At 40.0% G+C, this 22,716-nt stretch overlaps 1 protein-coding gene across 6 annotated transcripts in view; it reads left to right on the plus strand.

Moving 5' to 3' along the window:
• GRB10 (growth factor receptor bound protein 10) overlaps positions 1-11,690 on the plus strand; it is a 284,264-nt gene extending 272,574 nt beyond the window's left edge. For all 6 annotated transcript variants that reach the window (XM_020981302.2, XM_078152260.1, XM_078152261.1 and 3 more), the window contains 5 exons: positions 788-904; positions 1,796-1,862; positions 3,433-3,520; positions 5,452-5,545; positions 8,482-11,690. In XM_020981302.2, coding sequence (XP_020836961.1) covers positions 788-904; positions 1,796-1,862; positions 3,433-3,520; positions 5,452-5,545; positions 8,482-8,628 — 513 coding nt within the window. In that variant the 3' untranslated portion in view covers positions 8,629-11,690. The remainder of the gene's footprint in view (positions 1-787; positions 905-1,795; positions 1,863-3,432; positions 3,521-5,451; positions 5,546-8,481) is intronic.
• Positions 11,691-22,716: the final 11,026 nt, after the last annotated feature.

Below are 22,716 nucleotides of genomic sequence, written 5' to 3' on the forward strand. Positions count from 1 at the left end.
ATCCCATTCATACATGTCCAAGGCAGGACTTGAATCCAGATCTTCCTAATTAAGATTTTGCCTATCAAGAGATGGCCTTCCCCACTCTACCCTATCTCCAGTTAACCCCTTGAAGGAGTTAATGTACCTCCCTTAGTTCCTTCCTATTGTGACTGGAAACTGGATTTATTTTTTCTTGATTATCTTCTCCTTTCAAGCATTTAATACATGTTGTTGGAAGGTGGGGGTTGAGTTCTTGTCACATTACAATGATGCTTTCTGAGGAGAAAAAGAGCAGGGAAGCCCAGGAGACCAAGACAGGGAGAGAGGCCTGCCTCCTGGGGCAGATTGTCCTTCTATATTGATTGATCTCAGCTTCCATGAGCACTTTTCCCCAGAAGAGCTACTAATCCTGGTTCATTTCTCTGATAATAGAAAGAACACTCATCTAAAGGGAAAAAACCCTAAACTTGACCAAGAGCCCTCTTCCCTAAGTTGGAAAACCAAAGACCGTAGGGTGACAGACCTTGAGGGCCTTTATTTTACACATGAGAACATTGAGGTCTAAGGTGGCAAAATGACTGGTCCCTATGTCAAACTGTAGAACAATGGTAGACAGGAAATCTCTTGAAACAAAGATGGGAAACTTTCTCCTTTCAGGAAATAAAGACTTTTCAACTGCCACAATCTAAACATTTGTGGGGGGGGGGGGCAGAAGCAGAATTTTTTTTTCTATTTTTACGATGCTTATTTAGTACCTATGTGTGCCGCTGCAAGTTTTAAAACAGCCTGACCCATTCCTTTCCAGCGCAGTGTGTCCGAGAATTCCCTCGTAGCAATGGACTTTTCTGGCCAGACAGGAAGAGTGATTGAGAACCCTGCTGAAGCTCAGAGCGCAGCCTTGGAAGAGGGTCATGCTTGGAGGGTAACATAATCTGTCCCCTCTCCTCTTTACTAAGCCTCTTTGGTGAGTTTCAGCCTGACGTACCACTATGTGGATGTGCCAACAGCCAGTGTAGATTACTTCTTCTATGGATTATTCATACCTATGTATTAGAGTTCAGGTCTGTAAGAAAAAAATTTCCACACTGGAGCATTTCTCTCTCATTCACAGCAACTAGCTCATCTCTGCCTTGGGGTATCTAGAAGAAGGTTGAAGGGGAAAACAGACACAACAGATTCTTCTTGACGATTTGCAAATCAGTTTTTGCAGACAAACCTGTCAAATTAACCACATTATTTAACAGAAGGGAAAAAAGCCAGTGCTATCACTCATGGCTTTCTCCCACTCTATTTGACACTAGATTGTACAAGAGGAAGTACACCTGGAATAAGTTGGACAATTTTTACTTTTATGCTCTACACAATGGGTAGAGTACCTTATCCTCATACTCTTCTGCTGGTGGTCATTGGTCATCCCAGACATTACCAGCAAGGGCATTCTCTGAAAGACAAGGAGAGCCTCTTTATCCACATTGACAGAATTGGAAATAGACTTAAACACACACACACACACACACACACACACACACACACACACACACACACACACACACACGTCACCACCGATCTCTTGTGAAATGAAGTGTCCAGCTCAGTCCACACAGGACCCTTGTTTCCTTTCAGTTACAGAAGGTTAAGGGCCATTGGTAGGTTGTGTACTCATCTCATCACCTCTTCAAAATCTGCATATTCTGAGGCATTTCCTTTTTTCCAGATTTTCCAGCCCCTCTTGTTGGATTGTATCAGGGTTGCATGTCATGAGTCACCTATTTGGTCTTAAGTATTAATTGAGGGAATTTGGTTTCTTTTGCAGAAACGAAGCACAAGGATGAATGTCTTAGGTAGCCAAAGTCCCCTCCACCCTTCTACGCTAAGCACAGGTAAATGTGGGATGTCAAATGGGTGACTGACTTATTTGCTTATTTGGAAAAGTGCTATTCACAAAGGCTATTTGATTTACTAGAAGAATGCTAGATTTGGCTTCATAGAAGTTTAGGGCTCTGCTACTCACTGCTGGGTGACCATGGGCAAATCAGTCATGATACTTCTTGGGGCCTCAGTTTTCCTTATGTCTAACATGAGGGCGATCTCTAAGGTCCTTTCCAGGACTAAAATCCTGTAATGCTTCCACGCTTGCCCATCTTACACTCCAGGAGTTGGACTATAGGAATTAATTTCACCCAATTCAAGTAACATATTAAGTTCTGCTAACCACCTACTTCTTCCCTTTTGGGTCACAAGTTCTGAGATGGAACGGTTACTTCAAGAACAATTGCTTTCTGATACCTGCTATTTCCATGCCATCTCCACTTACCAAAAAAATTTCCTTGAAAATTTTCTGTCTGTGCTCATGTATGTACAAGTCGTCCCTAAGCCCTCTCAGGGGAGAGGATATTTCTGTGTCTGTGTCCTTAGTGCCTGGAACAAAGGTGCTTGGTAAGATGCTTGGCCATCAGTATGTGCTGGACATTGAACTAGGTGATGGAGGAGTATAAAGACAAATATGAAACAGTCCCTTTCCTCCAAGGGTGTGCACTGACTATTTCAGACTGCTGCTTTTTCTGTAATTTATAATATGAAGGTGGAAATTACAGGTGCAAAAAGTAAACAAATGCAGAGTGTATATAAAGTGAAATATATGGTCTTCTTATGGTAGAATGAGGGTACCAGCAACTGAAGGGATCAGATTAAACCTTGGATAAGGGTTCTTCTTTGAGCTGAACAATTAAAGTAGCCAAGGATTCTGCAAGATACTAGTGCATTCCGAGCATGGGTTACAGCCCCTGCAAAGCCATGGAGATGGGTAATGAAATGTCAGCTAGGGGCCTATTAAGGAGACTGTTTCATCAAATGTCTCCTGAGGAGCGGAGTAGTGTACAATGAGCTTAGCAGAAGGTAGGCTGGACCCCGACTGTGAAGGGCTTTGAATGCCAAGTGGGAGCCATCAGAATTTCTTGAGCTGGGAGGTGACAAGGTCAGACTCTCACTTTTGGAACATCCTTTTGGCGGATGTGTGGAGCACTAATAGGGGAGGGGAGAGATTGAAGGCAGGGACACCCAGAGAGATGATGAGGGCTTAAAGCAGGGCAGTGGTTATATGGGGGCATATATATATATATCTCTACATTGACTTAGAAAACCACAAATTAGCATCATCTGTGTTGTATTGTATTTTTATTTATTTTGTTAAGCCTTTCGCAATTACATTTTAATCTGGTTCAGTTGTATTCCATCTCTGGTCTCAATGACCTTTAAAGACCCTTCCAGCTCTTAATCTGTGATCCTGTGATCATACAAAGTTGGGAAGTGGGATAGTTTATGGGAATGGTGGTAAAATGGCAAATGCCATTTCAGACATATTAAGTTGTACTGTAGTTTCATCAAGTACGTTAATAGTCTGGACAATAAAAACAGAAACCTTAACTCATACTTTCTCGTTCTCTCAAACAGTGATCCATAGGACACAAAACTGGTTTCATGGAAGGATTTCTCGGGAAGAATCCCATAGGATTATTAAACAACAGGGGCTTGTGGATGGGTAAGAAAACAATTCAATTGAATGCCAATAGAAATTCTGAAACAAATGATTGTGACTAGCAAATGGAATGGTAGTGATAATAATAGCTATCATTTATATAGCACCTACTGTGTGCTAGGCACTATACTAAATAGTTTACAATTATTATCTCATTTGATCCTTACAATGACTGTGGGAGGTAGGTACTATTATTATGCCCCATTCTACAAATGAGAAACTGAGGCAAACAGAGAATAAGTGACTTGCCCAAAGTCACATAGTATAAATATGTGTCTGAGGCCAGATTTGAATCCAGGTCTTCTTGACTCCAAGCCCAGTGCTCTCTTATCTACTGTGCCACCTGGCTGGTAGGCAGAAAAAGACTAGATCATTGGACTGGATAGTTTGGTTTAGACAGGATACTGACTGCTTATCTTCAAGCATTCTGCGGTATCTAGTCCCTAGAAAAGGAATTCCCTGTCATTCTGATTTTATTTTACTGTGATGAGTTGTTTTGGACCATCCATCCACCCTGATGATTTGACTGCATCTACTCTACTCAGTCAACTGTTTGGTAGAAAGCTTAATTTAATGGTAATTTTTTTTTCTGTGTAAATTTTAGTGTAATGTTTGGTTTTTGTACTGCAGTCTCTAAAGAGGCAACATAGCATAATGGATAGAGTGCTGGGCTTTGAAATGAGGAGAACCAGGGTTTAACTCCTTTCTCCAAGTGTTTGGGTAAAGTTCTTGAAATATCTTAATTGATTGATTGGAGGAGAAGCAAACTTCATATAATTCTTGCTCCCATTAGATGTTTTCATCCAAGTGTGAGAGCTTTACACTAGCCCTGTTTCATATATTTAATGAATTGACCTGTCTTAGAATTGTCATTGAAATTGAACCTCAGAATCACCAGTCCTAATGTAAGTTGTGACATCGACTATAAGAAAAACTGAATGATAAATAGTAGGTGACAGCATAGTACCGTTGAGGCAGATAAAACTCATGTTAGCTTTACTGTGTCCCACAGCCCTGATGGCCTAGACAGGGTGGGGAACCTGCAGCCTTGAGGCCACATGTGGCCTTCTAGGTCCTTTTAACTGAGTGTAGCCTTTTGACTGAGTCCAGGTTTTACAGAACAAATCCTTTTGTTAAGGTCTAAGTCTAGACCATTTCTCAGAGTTAGTATCTTATGGGGGACAGAGTGTTGATGGATCATCACAAGAATATAAGTTAGGGTTTGTTTGTTTTTGTTTTGTTTTGTTTTGTTTTGTTTTTTCCTACCTTCTGGCTTTGGGTTATAAGTACAAGGGCACAGGGAGTAGAGACAAAACTGCTGATCTGATCTCTAGGTCCCAGATTTCAACTTCATAGTTAGGAAAGAGTCTTCCCTTTAGTTGTATAAGAACCGGCTAAGAACCGGCTCTCAACAAGGGATAAGAATTTACTTTTAACTCATCATAAGAGAGGCAATTATGTGGTGTAGTGGACCAGAGTGCTAGAGTGGTATAGAGGGTCACAGCTGGAGTCAGGAAGACCTGAATTCAAATTTGACCTCAGATATTTTCTAGCTGTATGTACCTCGACAAGCCATTTAACTTCTGCCTCAGTTTTCTCTCCTGTAAAATGGGGATAATAATTGCATCTACTTCCCAGGGTTCTTATAAAGATAAAATGAGATAATATTAGTATAAAGCACTTTGCAAATCTTAAAACCACTATATAAACGCTAGTTATCATCATCATCATCATCATCATTATTATTGTTATTATGATGTTATTATTATTATTATTATTATTGTTACTCAGAGTCACACAACTAATAAGGGTGAGAGACAGAATTTGAACCTAGGGTTTTCTGACTCCCAAGGGTAGCATTTTATTATGATTTAGAACTAAGGATTTTTACTGTTTTTATATCTACTATGAACTCATTCTTGTACTTTCCTCAGGCTCTTCCTCCTTCGTGACAGCCAGAGTAATCCAAAGGCATTTGTACTCACACTGTGCCATCACCAGAAAATCAAAAATTTCCAGATATTACCTGTAAGTATAGATTTTGCCTGATGATTTTTATAATCTTTTGCTTTCTATATACCTTAATTTCACCAGGTTTTTTATCTTTAATTTTCAACATAATTTTAAAATTGCAAACTAGAAAAGTGAAGTACCATGACGTGTGTTGATGTTTCACCTCTGCCTCTTCACTCAGAAGATGAGCTTTACTGAGAAGTGGAGGCCTCCTAATAGGACTCCTTCAGTTCCCTTCCTCACGCACCCCTTCCTCTTACTGACCAGTCATAATAGACAAAGTTGTCATCTGCCTTGACAGCACACACAGCCAGAATATTAGAATGTTAGAGCTGGAATGAACCTTAGGCCTTGAATCTTTGAGCTCCAAAAGGGCTTGGGGCTGTGAATTTTGGGAATAGAATGAAGGCAGTCTCTGTGCTGGGGAAGGTCCAGGCAGTGGAGAGTGGTATCTGCAGTTGGGGCAGGAGGGATTGGGTGGAGACAGTAGTTTTTTGGTGAGGAATGTACTGTTTGTCACTAGGGGTGGTCCACTTGTTATTTCTAGTAGCCTTTTGCAGATACCAAATACATCTGAGTGTTTATTACAGTTGCAATACTCTCTGGTACCAACTTGTGTCACTGGTACAGTGCCTGAGGGACTACGGTGATATACAGTTGAACCACAGGGAGTTCAGTGGCTGATTTTTGTAATGAGGTTAAATCCCAAATTAATTACTGCGTTTCTCAATGCATTGAGGGTAAAAAAGCAAATGCAGGGTAACTTGGTATGTTTCGGAAAAGACCAGACAGCATATCTACTTCATTTTCCCCTGTCTTGTCAATAATTATGTAAATACAGTTCTACAGGTGGTACACGGGGCTCTCCTACCCCAAAAGGCACTTGTTGAAATCTGGGTGGAAAGGCTGTCTTGTTAGCTTCGGCCCAACCTTACTAGAAGGGGGATGCTAGTTGGTCAGGCCAGGTCCTGCCCCTTTGATCAAGTTTTATTGAGTAAGCCTTATGCTTAGGCCTGAAAGTCAAGCTGGTTCCAGAGGAAGTTAATAGCATAGTAACTAGAGCCTCTTTTTTGGGAAAGCGTAGAGACCTCATACAGCTTTTTCTAGAAAAATCTGGAAGAGATTAACAAAATAGAAGGCAAAAAAAAAGAATTAAAGAAAAATAAGCTTTTTTTAAAAAATAAAATAGATAAATTAACTAATTTGCTTTTTTTTAAATGAAAGAAAAAATAAACTACAGGTAATAAAAATGAAAGAGGAGAATTCACCACAAATGAGGAAGAAGTGGTGCAGCTAGGTAGCGCAGTGGACAGAGCACTGGCCCTGAAGTCAGGAGGACCTGAGTTCAAATCCGGCCTCAGACCAAACACTTGACACTTATTAGCTGTGTGACCCTGGGCAAGTCACTTAACACCAGTTGCCCTCCCCCCCCCAAAAAAAAACAAATGAGGAAGAAGTAAAGGAATTATTAGATACTTATTTTGACCAATTATGTGTCAGTTTCTGTAAGCTTGACTTTCATAGGACTTAACTTCCCTGTACTTGTCTCCACATCAAGTCAAAAAATAAAACAAAGCAATTCTTATGCCACTTAATAAAATAATTTTCCATTCTGTATACCCAGAGGATTTGTGTCTGATTATGTGATAGTGCCGGATCCAGAAAGAGTAATTAGCAAACTAATGAATTATTGCTATGTGGACTTGGCCAAGTCACTTCATATCAGTTTTCTCAAATGCAAAATGGGTATCATAATGATATTAGTACTACCTGTCGCACCTAGTAAAAGCACTTAGTAAACCTTAAAGCCACTATAGGAGTGTGACATTGTATGATATCATTAAATTGGCAAAGTCAAGAGTAGACATGCTTTATTTCTGACATGTATACAATAATGGGTACAGTCAGTGACGCTGGTAGTCCACACATCATGTCTACTTAGGATCTCTGAGTTTATGCACATAGGTCCCTCAGCTTTGGAAAGCAAACAGAGTCCTGCCAAGTTTTCTTTATTAGCCCATGGGTGTGCTTTGTAATGTCAACTTTGGAAATTACAGAGGTGTGAGTCATTACAGGGGTCACTGGGGGTGGGGAAAAAAGATTGTAGCCTGTGCTTAGAGTCTGCAAAAGGTGCTTCTGGCCGCAGCTGTGCGCTTAGAATTAAGGAGCGGTTCTGTGTTTAAATACACAAGCCTTGAACATTTTTGTAACAGTGGCAGCTGGCCCACATTCTGTGCAATTTTCTGTTTTTCATCTGGATCCTAGAAGCTTTATGGCTCTCTAGTCTACTTTTTTCATTTTACAAATCAGGAAACTGAGGTCAAAGAAAGTTAAAGTGACTTGTCGCAAGTCATACAGGGAGAAAGTAGTCGAGCTAGGATTCAGATTCCAAATTCAAGACTTCTTTGCACTATATGCTGTGCTGTGTTTCCTTGAATAAAGGGGGAGATGGAGGGAACCACCCCACTCCCAGGAACTAAGAAAAGGCAAGCTATAAAACTAAGAGCTTTAAGTCAAGGGGGAAATCACTATGCTGCTGAGAAGAGGAAGCTTTTGTGGGCACTTGGCTAAACAATCGAAAGTAGGATCTTAGCCTTAGAAACTGCATATGTTCTCCCAAGACCCCAGTTCTATTCCATCACTGGCTTAGTAGGTGTCCTCAAAGAGTTGGTAGAATCTGTCTCTTTGTCCTTCCTTGGATTTCTCATCCTCAGTTCCTTGGAATCCTCAACATGGCTGCTTGGTAGACCAAGCCATGACTATATATACTCTTTGAGCTTTAGTTTAATTTTCTACCTTACTGTGATGCCCCCTACTATTTTGCCATGCAATTCATTTGTACTATTTTCTGAAATAAAGACTAATTTACCATAGAATTCTGGGCTTTTTTAAATTGCAGTAGATTTTTTGGGTTGTGCTATCTAATGTTGAAGGTGTTTTTGTTCCTATAGTGTGAGGACGAGGGACAGATGTTCTTCAGCCTTGATGATGGAAATACCAAATTCACCGATCTGATCCAACTTGTTGAGTTCTACCAGCTAAACAAAGGAGTTTTGCCTTGCAAACTCAAACATCACTGTATCAGAGTGGCCTTATGACCTTGAATTTGGCTCTTGGTTGAAGACTGGATTTGCTAGAGGAATAACTAAGAGAAAGTTAACACTGGAATGAATGAGCAGGTCTGTAAATTGGTTTAAAAATTCTGTTCTGCACCTCAAGACTCTCAAAGGGATGGATTCAGTGGGTGCCAACAGACCAAGATCCTCCTGGTTTGTCCAACACCTAAGAATGATCTGCTGATGAGTATCCCAGCACACCTTCCTCCCCTTGCCAAATACAGGAAGGCATGTAGAATTGTGTGCAAATTTGAGACTAAACTGGAATGATCATCTTGACTGGGCCACTTAACAGGAACAGGTTCTGAAGAGAAATCATTGGAAAAGGACTCTTGCCCTGGAATAATCTTGACAATTAAAACTGGTGTGTTTACTTTTTTTGTATTGATCACTTTTTTTTTTTGCACTCCTACTTTGTTTTGGATATTGTATACAGCCTATATTAGGACATGATGTGGCTTTTCAATTCATGCAGGAGCTAAAAAGTCTCCACCTGTCAGAATTAGAAGACCTAAAGTGTTGGGTCTCAGCATTTCTGCAAGGGCAATTTCTGCTCTCAGTTGATTGAAGCAGTGTGAATTCAGTTCTAAAACTATAACTCCACCAACCCAGTGGACTTTGAAAATCATTTATGAGGTTTTCATCCTTAGGGAAATGACTGGTATACGTGTAGCATAATTAATTGACTCAGTCATGAGACCCCAGTCTAGTCATCCAATTTCTATGCACAAATGTTTGAACCTTTTGTTGTTAACATGTGTGTTATATTTTCCCCCCAATCAAATAGTTTTTATTCTCTAGGAAATTCACCATTACACAATCACAACTGAATGACCATGCTGGCTGGTTTCTATGAAAAATCACCAGTGCTGATCGTGTGCTTATTAGGACAAATGATCAGCCTTTTTTCCTTTAGCTTTATGTCCTCCGTGGTCTTTAGTTTCTTTCAGAAACACCACCCTATTACCACCATCAGCCTGTTGAAAGGCTAAATGATGCTACAGAATGCAGCCCAAGCCCCTGCCATGGGTAGAGTTGCAGGAGTTTAAAAGAAAAATGGCTCCTATTTTGTTTACTGCAGTGAGTGTCCTGAATGTCTCCATGGTGAGAAACATACACAAACAACAGAATGGACACAGACTCAACCTGACATTTAAGAGGTTTTTGACCTTGTGACCTCCATCCTGCTGAAAGGAACACACACACACACACACACACACACACACACGTAAGCCAGCTGACTGCAAGCCGATTCAGAGTCTACTTTACTACTGGCTTATGATCAGAATTGCTTCGTCGTAAATGTTTAAATTGACTCTTCAGTCATAACACAATATTGGTTTTCCTTTTTTCTGATGAGCCTGAAAGACAGTGGCTACGGTCTTTCCCGATTTTCCATCCCACATCTCTCAGTCCTTGCCTCTTACCCCGAACATAGAAACCAGGCATGAAAATAGCCATTTCCCCTTTTCTCTGCAGATTGGAAAGTGCTTACTTGAAAGGGTGTTCAGACTACTGTGGTGAACAAAATAGTTTTCTTTTAACACAGCAGTGAGAATGCGGACCGGCTCCCTGATTGATGTTAGCCACTGGATTGCTTTAAAAATCCTCTCTGCTGAAGGAAAAAACCATTTCATTCTGCTCTTTGGTCGTCATATATAGCTTTGACAGTAGTTTAAGACAAAAATGTAACAAGCTTAAGTAATACATATCAGCTATAACTATGTCGATGGTATAGAAACACTGTATTTTAGTTTACAGATCACATTCTAGTATTTTCCATGAAATGTCTATTTAGAAAATGGAGATTTTTTTTTAGCAAAATGTGTTTTTCAACTGCAATATGGAACTGCATTTTCCTGCCTTTTTTTTTTCTTTTTAGCCACTCTTTTCAAACAATCAGAAATTTGGCTAATAACTGTTCATATTTCCAACTTCACTTTGCATGCCTGATTCAGCCTCACTTTGGGGGGAAGACACAGCTATTATAAACTTTTCTATTTGGTGGATTGAAATAAACCTTTTTTCGGTTTTTTGGCTATAAGATTTCTTTTCTGTTTACATAGATTGGTTCCAATAATGCATTTCCCCCCTCCACCCCACCCACCACCAGGAGACAGCTAGTATTTGCAGTGTTTTGTATTTATAAACTTGCATTTTATTTAAACAGAGATAAATAAAAGTTGGACTATGAATCACAATTTTGTACATATGTAGCTGGTTGACTTAGTCTTTTGTACTTTTCCAGCCTAAGTGAACTGTTTGAGAAAGTAACCAGTCTCAGAGTGGTCACAAGCTTACTGTACCAGCTCACAGCTCACTTTCCACTTCCCATTGTGCTGGGTCACTGAGAGAGTACCACCCTATAACAAACAAACAAACCAACAAATCCAGTAGAATCAGCTGGGTTCCAGCTTAGCAAACCAAGGACTGAAGGACATTTGACTTTTATTTTTGTATTTAAATGACATGAATGTAAAGGGGACGCTCAGGGTTGTTTTGGAACCTGTTGAATTTTTTTTTTTGTCTTTGCCTGTGATTTTTATTTCTAAATGAAAACTTCATGTAGCAATCTTGAATATGTCGAGAAGTAAAATGCCAAACGGTTTTGGTAATAAAGTTAGTAGTTATGTTACACCAGGTGTTAAAGTACAGAAAGCTTTTATTTGTTAAACCTTGAAGAAACACGTGCCTCAGTTTAGATGTTTTGTCTTATCTTTTCTGCACTAAATAAATACCTGACAGTTTGACCAATCAATGCACCTTTCCAGTGGCAAGACTTGCTTATCGTAAATTATATTTGTCACAATGCAAGATGTAGTAACTGTAAAATGGAATAAAGTTGAAAAGTTTTCAGGGAATGCAAAAGGTATTAACTTAAAGACAAAACCTTTATTCAGTATGCTTTGCTTCATACTGTAAATAGCTTTTGGGCTTGTGAACCTAATTGTAATCTATCTTTCAGGTATTTTTGTACAAATAAGGGACTGATATTCTGTTTCTTGTAATTAGAAATAAACATTAATACAATGCTATTCATTTTATACTGCTGTTAATATCTGGTTTCTATGTTTAAAACTTTTTTTTTTGCTGATTATCAGGCAAAATACTGAAAGGTTCTTAAGATATTAAACTTGCTCCAATACAGGAATGGACCTGTGATCTCGTCGTTTATATAGGTGTTCCTTCCAACGACACAGATCGCAGCCCATCCATGCCTGACCATTTTGTGTAAGTCTAGTAGATGGCCTCCCATAAATTTACTGTGGGATCCACCCAGTGTGCTGAGGCCTTTCCTATATTTGTATGGATACCAAAAGAGCCCCAGAGCTGATGATCCCTCCCTTTCTCTTTGAGACCAGCTCTTTTGAATTTTTCTGGCTATACCTTTACCTGATAACATAATTTATACTCCAGCTTCTGGGTAATTTCTTGTTTTGTAATGTGGTACCACCTATTCACTTGAAATATTTTTTAAAAGATACTTATTTCCAGCTTTTAATGGAATACCAAGTAACAGAAGTAGATTTAATTGAAAATTTCCAAAGTTATTAGCTATAGATCTGTAGTTTAATGGGGCTATTTTATTACAAGAAATTTGGAACTTCTTGTATGTGGAAACTGACATTACCTTCTCTTCTCAGCATACTGTCCCCCTATTTCATGCTGTCTCTTCAAGCCTAAAGCTTAGTGAAAATGTTAATAAGAATTTTGGGATAATAAAAAAAAACAAAACAGTTAAGGGACCTGGTAATCAACTGATACATGTGTTTCTTTTTCTTTTTTTGAGCTTGTTTTAAAAGTTCTATTCCATTCTTCTCACTATTAAAAGATAGATTTTGCCATTGCCGAAATGCCAAGTTCTGGATCAGGTTTCAGTGTCTTTTATCAGAGGGATATTTCGTATCTACAAACTCATTTCCTACTGTCTGCAAATATGCCCACATCTCCCCCATCTTCATCATTGCCTTGATCCCTGCGTTGATCCTTGTATCCCCTCTACTGTCCTAATCTCTCCTACCCTGGACTGGTCTACAACAGGGGCCTCCACTTTTCCTCTTACTTTCTTCCTAACCGTTTACAATTCGGCTTCCGTCCTGATTCCAGTGAAGCTTCTCTCTCCAGAGTTACAGGTGATTTCTTAGTTGCCAAATCCAGTGGGCTTTTCTCAGTCCTCATTCTCCTTGACTTTTCTGCCGCCAGTGACACTGTTACTCTCTTCTCCTGGATACTCTCTTTTTTCTAGGTTTTCAGGACACCACTCTCTCCTGGATCTCCTAACTGTCTGACTGCTTCTTCTCGGTCTCCTTTGCTTGATTCTCATCCTGATCATGCCCTCTAATCATCGATGGCCTACAGGGTTTTGTCCTAAGCTCACTTCTCTTCTCCCTCTGTACTGCTTTGCTTGGTGCACTCATCATCATCCATAGATTTAATTACCATCTCTGTGATGATGATTCTCAAATCCACCTATCCTGTCCCAAACTCTCTACTAACTTCAAATGTCTCATCTCCAGCTGCCTTGCAGACATCTTAATCTCAATGTCCAGTAGTCACCTTAAACTAAACATCCAAAACAGAGCTCATTGTCTTTCCCCCTAAATCCTTCCCCGCTCCTACTCTCTTTATTCCTATAGAGGGCAACACCAGCTTCCCAGTCCCTGGGGCTCACAACCTAGGAGTCATTCTGATTCCTCTCTTTCTCACCCCACATATCCAGTCTGTTGCCAAGATCTGTCGATATCAGTTTTGCCACATCTCTCTGATACGCCCCATTCTCTCTTCTGACATTCCCACCCCACTCTGGTTTATCATCTCATACCTTGATTATTGCAGGGGCCTGTCAGTGAGTCTGCCTGCCTCAACTCTCCATTCTAATCCATCCGCCACTTAACCACCAAAGTGATTTTCATAAAGCGCTCATGTCCAATCGTGTCATTCTTCTACTCAGTTAATTCCAGTGGCTCCCTCTTTGATCCGAGGATTAAATAGAAAATGCTGTGTTTGGCATCCACCACCCCTCATAATCTAGCCCTTTCCTACCTTTCCGGTCTTCTTTACACTGTATTCCTCGCCAAGTACTCCTTGAACCAGTAACACTGGCTTCCTGGCTACTCTAAGAAGAAGACACCTCTCACCACTCCGGGCATTTTCTCTGGCTGTCCCCTATGCTGGGAATGTTCTCCCTTCTCTGCTCTGACTCCTGACCTTCCTAGCTTCTTTTAAGTCCCAATTAAAATCGCACCTTTTACAGGAAGTCTTTCCCAACCCCTCTTAATTCTAGTGCCTTCTCTCTGTTCATTATTTCCTATTTATCCTGTAATATAACTTGCTCTGTAAATATTTTTTGTCTCCCCCCTTAGATTGTGAGTTTCTTGTGGGCAAAAACTGTCTTTTGCCTCTTTTTGTATCCCCAGTGCTTAACAGTACCTGACACATAGTAGGCGCTTAATAAATATTGATTACATCAAGTTTAATAATACTTCTTAAAATGCCATGAAAGTTGCTAATTAATCAACCATAGAATTATAGCTTTAAAGCTAAAAGGGGTGTTAGAGGTCATTGAGTCCAACTCCATTTTACAGATGAGGAAGTTGAGGCACAGAGAAGTTAAATGACCACAACTAGTTAGAGTGAACCCAGGACTAACTTTTCTCCCCACTTGAACAGATAGAAAAGGATACTTGATTTTACAGTGATTCCATCTGACAAAATGCATGTTTGCTTTCCTTTTTTGGGGGCATAGACACTAGCCAATAAAAGGGGGCTTAGAAAGATGGAGAAGGGATATTGAACAGAAAAGAAAGCAAATGTTAGTTGAATGCATAAATCACCAGCCCTCTTTTACCTTTTCAGGATCTCTTAGGCCAAAACCAAAGGGCCTACTGGTACATCTTTATCTGTAGGACTGGACTCATTGCCTTAACTATTCCAGGTCTTGGTTTAGAGTGTGTGTGTGTGTGTGTGTGTGTGTGTGTGTGTGTGTGTGTGTAAGATGGAAATAAGTCACCTTCTGATCTCTATTTGAAGTTTGACTTTTTTAACCTCTTAACATTGATTTATGAAATTTCAGTCCTGAAAAAGCAACCTATTGAGTAGAAATGTGATATTGGAATTGTTTCTAAACCTTCTTTCTTCATCATTACTAGATATGTTACAGAGATAGAATTCCTGAGTGTCAATTACCAACAGATGGACAGTTCAGTCTTTAATTGGTTTGCTTGCAGTCTGTGAATAACATTACTCAACTCATACCCAAGTCTTCTTAATTGATAAAATGATTCAGTGATGTCAGTTTGCTTGGAGCCCTATTTTACTTTTCAAATCTCTGTACAATTTCAGTTATTTCTCCAAATCCTTACCCTTTTAACCTCCCCCCTTTTTTGTGATACAGATAGTGGCTATGATGGGAAATGATTAAGCATCAAGTTTAACAACTCCTCTATTACCTTGCAGTGAAGGAGGCTGTCCTAAAGGCAGATAAAATTCAAGTTAGTGGGACCTGGAAAGAATAGCCACAGAATCTTATAGCTGTGTGGGGAAAAGGTCATTGGTCTAACAAGCTAAACTCTCCCCTATTTTACAAGTAAGAAAAGTGAGGTTCATATATGTTATGTGATCTACTCATGATTAGTTAAAGGACTAAAAGTGAAGACTTGCTGACTTCTGAGGTAGAGCTCTGCCACCCCCCACCCCCCACATCTCATACTGCTTAAGTACTTCTGTTGATTGATGCCTAGCAATGGTAGGTAGCTCAGTGGATGGAGCTCTGGGTTTGGAGTCAGAAAGGCTCGTCCTCCTGAGTTCAAATTCAGCGTCAGACACTTAATAGCTCTTGGCAAGTCACTTAACCCTGTTTGCCTCAGTTTCTCATCTGTAAAATGAGCTGGAGAAAGAAATGGCAAACCACTCCAGGATCTTTGCCAAAAAAATCCTAAATGGGGTCATGGAGGGTTGGACACTACTGAAAGGACTGAACAATGATAACACATTAGTAGTTGCACTCAAAAGTGTGCAATATTGGGGGCAGCTAGGTGGCGCGATGGATAGAGCACTGGCCCTGAAGTCAGGAGGACCTGAGTTCAAATCCCGACTCAGACCAAACACTTGACACTAGCTGTGTGACTCTGGGCAGGTCACTTAACCCCAATTGCCCAAAAACTAAAAAAAAAAAAAGTGCGATATTTCTTGCTGTCTTTCCAAAGATTTTCTACAGCTTAGTAGCATTGTAGAAAAGAGACCCATTGCTTGACTTTTTATTTTAAGCTGACTTTTTTTAAAAAAATCTCTTTTGCTAATTAATCTAGCCCTTATTCCCAGGGGAGGCAGTGTGGTATAGTAAGTGCACTGAATTTGGAGTCAGGATCTGGATTTGAATCCTGACTCTGCTATTTACTAACAGGTGTGCAACCTTGGGTAAATGACTAAATCTTTATGGGCTTCATTTTCCTCACCCGTAAAAGGAGAGCTTTGAACTTGAGGATCTCCAAAACCCCATTTTTGGATGCTTTCCATGTTTCAGGAAGCCTGAAGCTAGAACCCATTCACTCATAAGGTTAGAGAATGAATGGGAGATGGAAGCAGCCAGAAGGGAGTGCCTGTATTCACAATCACTGGCCCACATTTCTGGGCTACAGTTTGACTGGACATATTTACTCCCTCTTCACTTTATAAACATGATTATAGGTAGCTTCCCATTGTCAAAGTTGTTTGGGAACAGACAGCAGTGGGATGATGACCTTAAGTTATGATTAGTCATGATTACATCTTCCATTTTAAAATTTTCCAAACACTTGACCCACTTTGGTTTTCATAGAAGACAAAGGTTCCTCATTGATGTGAATTCATCAACAATTTACTGTGGTTTTTCCAAGAAAATCCATTATACCTAACATCTCTGTTATGTGGGGCTCAGTTATAGCATGTTTTGAATTATGCATTTCCACTAAAGGATGGCCTCTTCCCCAGTTTTATAAAATATCAGTAAATGAATGCATATTTGCTTATGAGAGAAGCTGGTTACCACTTCAGTCCATCTCCGTGTCTTCTCTTTAGGAAATTGATCCCCACTTCTTCCATCATTCAGTTAACAGGTATTAATAAGCATTATTAGGCACTATATTAAGCATTGGGTATATATAGGCAAAAGGGAAGCATTTCATACTCTTCCTTAAGAAACTTGTCCTCCAATCAAAGGAGATATCACACACACACATGCACACACAGATATATAAAAAATAAAAAGTGATGGCGGTGGAGGAGGAACATTAAAAGCTTCACATAGAAGGTAGCGCTTGAACTGACTTTTGAAGGAAACTAGAGATTCTGAGAAACAAGTGGGGAGAGAACGCATTCAGGGTATAGGGGAGAGTGCCAAGGTACAGGGGTTAGTAGATAAGAGTGTTGGGCGTTGGGTATAATTCTCGTGAAGAAGTCCAGTTTGCCTGGACCATAGCGTGGATTATTAGGCTTGAAAGGTGGGTTGAGGCCAGATTCTGAAGAGCTTGAAATGCCAAATTAGAGAAACCAACCAAGAATATGTTTTAAACATGCCTTGGACTCCTCTGCTGAGGCTGCTAATGTATATAGAGAGCTACATGTCTTCATTTTTTCATATTTCTACTTTCCCCCGGATTGTAAGATGCTTAAGAGAAACAAGCAGTTGCCAGTATATCACTGCTACACAGTCAAGCAATTCTAGGGTAAATGATGATTGAATCCCACAAGCAGTTATAAAGTACCGACTGGGTACAAGGCATAGTGCTAGTTGCAAAGACAAAAAAGCAAGCAGTGCCTTCCCTCAAGGAGCTTACATTGAGACTGCAGGGATTAGGAGCAACATATAATAATAACACTAATAGTAATAATTGCCTTTACACAGTCCTTAAAAATGGGCAAAGCACATTACGTACAGTGTCCAATTCAAGCCTCATAGCAACCTTGTGCAAGAAATACTACGGATATTATTCCCATTTTACAGTTATGGCAACTGAGGAGGCTCAGAAGAGGTTAGGCCTGTCACACATGGTCACACATATAATACAAGAAAAAATGAGGAAGGAGAGAACACAAATAATGACATTGGCAAATGTATGATGAAGTTATTTTTTAAAAATTTACTGAGAACAAACAGCTAAAAATATAATCCAAGAACCAGCCATAAGAATGTGGTATGATGTTAAGGCTGCTGCAAAGGCTCCTGTGCTCCCCAAATGCTCTTCTTCCCAGGTGCCAAGGGGTCTGACACCTTCAGAGCGTCATTACCTTATCCAGCCTTATTTTTAAAATGTGAGTGCTTGGGCAAAGGGCCTACTAAGACACCAATCCTAGGAGACATACTAGTCTCACGAACTCCCTGGGAATGGGGAGGTGCAGCACTGAGGAATCATAGACTATTAGAGCTAGAAGGTGAACCTTAAAGGATTACTCTAACCCCCTCATTTTACAGATGGAGAAATTGAGATCCAGAGAACTTGTTAAGTGATTTGCCCAGAGTCATGTATTTAGAAGGATTAGGATTAGACCAAGGGTGGAGAGGCTGTGGCCTCAAGGCCACATGGGGCCTTCTAGGTCCTTGGGTGCAGCCCTTTGGCTGAGTCCAGGTTTTACAGAACAAATCCTCTAATTAAGGGGAATTTATTGGGTGAAGTTTGGATTCAGTCAAAAGGCTGTACTTGAGGACCTAGAGAGCCATACGGGGCCTCGAGTCTGCAGGTTTCCCACCCGTGGACTAGACTCAGTTTCTAGTACTCCCATGCTCCCATTAAATTAGATAAATGGATATGAAGTACTGTGCAAATCCTAAAAATACATATAAATGATAGCTGTTACTATGATTGTTTCATTCTTTATAGTTTTGCCTAAGGCTAACCCTGATCCACCTGGTCTGGCCTAATGAATGAGACAAAGCAGGACCCACTAAGGATCCAGACATGTCAAGGAGGGGCCGTTGATTTCTGGGGCTCCTATCTTCCTTCATACTTCTTGTCTAGATGCTCCTTCATGACCATTTACCAAACAGCCACTCAGAGTGAGGGGTACAGTCTGTATGAAGCTAACTGACTCCTGTTGGGACTCAAGACCTAGGACCTCAGCGTAGTATAGGGGAATGCACAGTGGCTCTGGCCTCAGAGGACCTCTGTTGTTTACTAATCAATATAACCTTGGGCAAATCACTCTTACCGGGCCTTGGTTTCCTCATTTGTAAAATGAAGGTTTTGGCCTCTGCAATTTCTTCTAGCTCTCAGTCTATTATCCTGGGATCCCCCTTCTTATCCCCTCCAACTCCTACCCATACCAACTATATCCTGAGCAAGTCATTGAATCTCAGCCTCCATTTCTTCTTCTGTAAAATGGGAATAATAATAGCATGTACCTCCCAGGGCTGTTATGAGGGTCAAATGAGATAATATTTGTAAAGTGATTTGCAAACCTTCAAAGATAATATAGATACTTATTATCATTATTGTTATTATCAAATAACTAAGCAGCCATATAAATTATTAGCAGAATAAAAATGAAACCTGCATGTCCTTTCTGGTGGGCAAAACTTTTGCACTTACATCCCGTAAAATGTGGTGTCCATTCTAAAGCCTCCACTTCCCCTTTTCCCTCTTGATGTTCTACGACTGGTTTTGACACTAACGTTGGTGTTTTATGATTTCGTCATTATTGGTTTTGCTCTTCAGCTGACGCAGTGTATATTTTGGTCAACAGAGGGCGCTCCAGGTGTTTAAAAAAAAAAAAAACAACACCCTAAGGCAAAGAGTAGAAAGTTGGAGAAAGTGAAAAGTGAATCTCTTGGCTTTGGTAGAGAGTTAGACCTGAAGGGTAGGGAATGGAACTGTCCCTTATTTGGGGGATGTTAAACTACCTTCTTATTCTGGGAGAGAGAGAAGAGAAACAGGCATTTATTTATTTATTAAGGACTTAGTATGTACTGGGCAGTGTGCTAGGCCCTGGGGAAACACAAGCCAACGAGATAGTCTGCATCATCACGGAGTTTACTTTCTCACAAGGAAAGACCATACATAGAGAACAGCTGAAAAGGAGAGGGGCAGAGGAGGGTACCCATTCTGAGTCAAGGCTCCAGCTCACCAAGAGGTGCAGAAGTCCAGAGAAAGAGTTGAGCAAGAGTGAGGTGAACATGGCTTGGGCCTTTCATGAAATTGTGGTCTGGGCAAGGAACTCATCAATAAAAAGACAGGTCCCGAAGTACAGGCATCTCAAGAGGTTCAGGGCTACTGGTAAAGGGATAAAGAAATCCAGAGAGTGAGTTGATCTGGGAGTGAAGTGAAAAATTAAAAGTATTCTTCAAACAACTTTAGCGTAACTTAATAAAACCCAATACAAGGAATCTTGCTTGAAGACATAGGTTCAAAGTTTGATTGTAGTACTTAACCTGTGTGACTTTGGGTAAGTAATTTGACTTCTCTGGACCTCAATATTTCCATCTCTAAATTGAGAGGATTAGACTAGTTGATGTCTAAGATATTTTCCAAATCTAAAATCCTATGATCTTCCCTTACTCAAAGCTTCACATAAAGGAAAAAAATTAGAAAGCTACGAACTCTACAAGTTCAGAATTTCTGTGTCTCTCATGTTCCTGGAACAGTGATCTGTACGCTATAATACATATTTGTTGAATTGTACAAATTATTGATTAAAAATACTTGAATTCAGAGAAACACAAATCAAAACAACCTTGATATACCACCTTGCCACCATTAGAATGGCAAATATATATGCATACATTATATATATAATAGATATGTTATATATGTGCTACATGCGCATGCAAACATATATATGTGATGATATATTTTTCATACACATATGGAAAAGTCCAATTTTGGCAGATGGGGAGACAGGTGCTTGAATATATTGTTGGCGAAATGTTAGATGGCTGCAAACACTTTGGAGAACAACTTGACAATGTGCAAATCAAAACCAAAATCAGCCATCCACTAAACTTCTTATTTCTAGAGATGGCAGTCACCCAAGTTCACAACCTTGAGGGCATCTTTAACTCTTCCCTTTTCCTCAATACGTGCAGTCAGTCAGTTGCCAAGGCTTGCTAATGCTACCACTGGAACCTCTCATATCTACCCTCTTCTCCCCATTCACACAGTTTCTACTCTAGATCAGGCTGTCATCACTTCTCACTTGACTAATTATAATAGTCTCCTAATTTTCTCCCTGCTTTCAGTCTCTCCCTTCTCAAATCCATAAGCTGCCAAATTGACATTCCTAAAATCAAGATCTATGTTGCCATCTTCTCAAAAAAAAATTCAATGGCTTCCTATTTTTCTCAGGGGTGGGTGGGAATGAATCCCTTAAGCTGGAATTTGAAGCCTTTCATAATCTGATTCCTACCCACCTTTCCAGTTCTTATTGTATATCAATCTTCATGCATTCACCTGTCCAGTAAATGGCATGCTAGATGTTCCCCATCAAACATCATTCTACCTTTTACCTCCTTACCTTGGCACAAAAGGTCTTACCTGTCTAGAATGAATTCCCTCCTCCCTGCTGTCCTACAGATTCTGTAGTTTACTTTGAAGCACAGTGTAGATGCCATCTCCTGCCCAGGGGCTTTACTAAGTCTTCCCAGTCATTAGTTCTCTCTCCCTCTTGAAATTAGTGCGTATCCATTTGAAATCATTTTCTTACGTATGTGCTCCAGTAGAATGTTATTATGCAACTGTTTTTTTTAAAAAAAAAAAAAAAGAGAAGAATGGAAAAAAGATAAGGACAAAAGTTGCAGAATTTTGGAGAGGTCTCAAAAGGGTCACCTTATTGGTTTGTTCACTCTTCTGGTTCTTCCTTGATAAAAACTAGGGGTTCTGGGTAAGGTTTTGCAAGCACCCTGGTTCAGGCCCTCATTACCTCATATCTCAACAATTGCAATAGCCTACTGGTGGTGTCCCTGAAATAGCTGTATCCCTATTCTAGCCTATCTTCCACTCAACTGCCAACAAAGTGATCTTCCTAAAGCTTGGGTCTTATCATCTCAACCCCCTATTCAGGAAACTCCAATGGCTCCCTGTCATCTCCAAGATCAAATACAAAATCCTCTATCTGGCTTTTAAAGCCCTGCGTAACCTGGCCCCTTGCTACCTTTCCACTCTTCCTCACCATTTACTCTTTGTTCCTGTGACACTGGCCTCCTTGTTTTCCTTGCACAAGACACCCCATTTCCCAAATCAATGCATTTTCACTGGTTATCTCCTATACCTGAAATTCTCTCCCTCCTCATCTCTGCTTCCTGGCTTCCTTCAAGTCTGAACTGAAGTCTCACCTTCTGCAAGAAACCTTTCTTGATCCTCCTTAACACTACTGCCTTCCCTCTGTGATTCTATCCAATTTACCCTTTATATATTTTGTTTGGACACAATTGTCTGATGTTGTCATTGTCATTAGACTGTGAGCTCCTTGAGGGCAGGAATTACATTGTATCCCCACCACTCAACATCTGGTACATAGAATGTCACTTAATAAATGCTTGTTGACAATTTATTTTGTAGGCTTATTTGTTTATTTTGGTTGATGTGTTATTATTAGGTTTATACATATATTCAAATTTATACTATGGGAAGTTATAATTATATAACATGTGGTAATTAGTTCCAGTCCAATGGGAATATTCAATGGGAATTCAAATAATGAGACTACTTCATGGGATTCATTAGTCACAGTAATCAGGAGCCAGCCAGTAATAAAACATTTTCAAATAGTATTTGTTGAATTAATTTGAATTGAATTGAATTATGGGTTTAACATCCCTGGATATTTAACATGAACATATTCTTATTCTCAGCCTGAACTGCATCACAGAGAAATACTTTCCATAAGTTTACTTTCTACCAACTGTGAAAAGTAGTCCTTCCTCGGGGTTGTCCTGAAACTGTCTTTGCTCCAGGAGTGCTTGAAGTTGAAATGTTCTAGGACTTGAAGAAACTGAGATTTACCCTATCCAGGCCTTCTCAGTTGTTTTTCCAGATTGAAGAGTCCTATTTTAAAAGTTTATAAATCCCTTCTCCATTTGTCTTAGCCATTTTTAGTGGCCCT

This window comes from Phascolarctos cinereus, unplaced genomic scaffold (genome assembly GCF_003287225.1).
Source record: "Phascolarctos cinereus isolate Bilbo 61053 unplaced genomic scaffold, phaCin_HiC Scaffold_4;HRSCAF=312, whole genome shotgun sequence".
Taxonomy (NCBI): Eukaryota; Metazoa; Chordata; class Mammalia; order Diprotodontia; family Phascolarctidae; genus Phascolarctos; species Phascolarctos cinereus.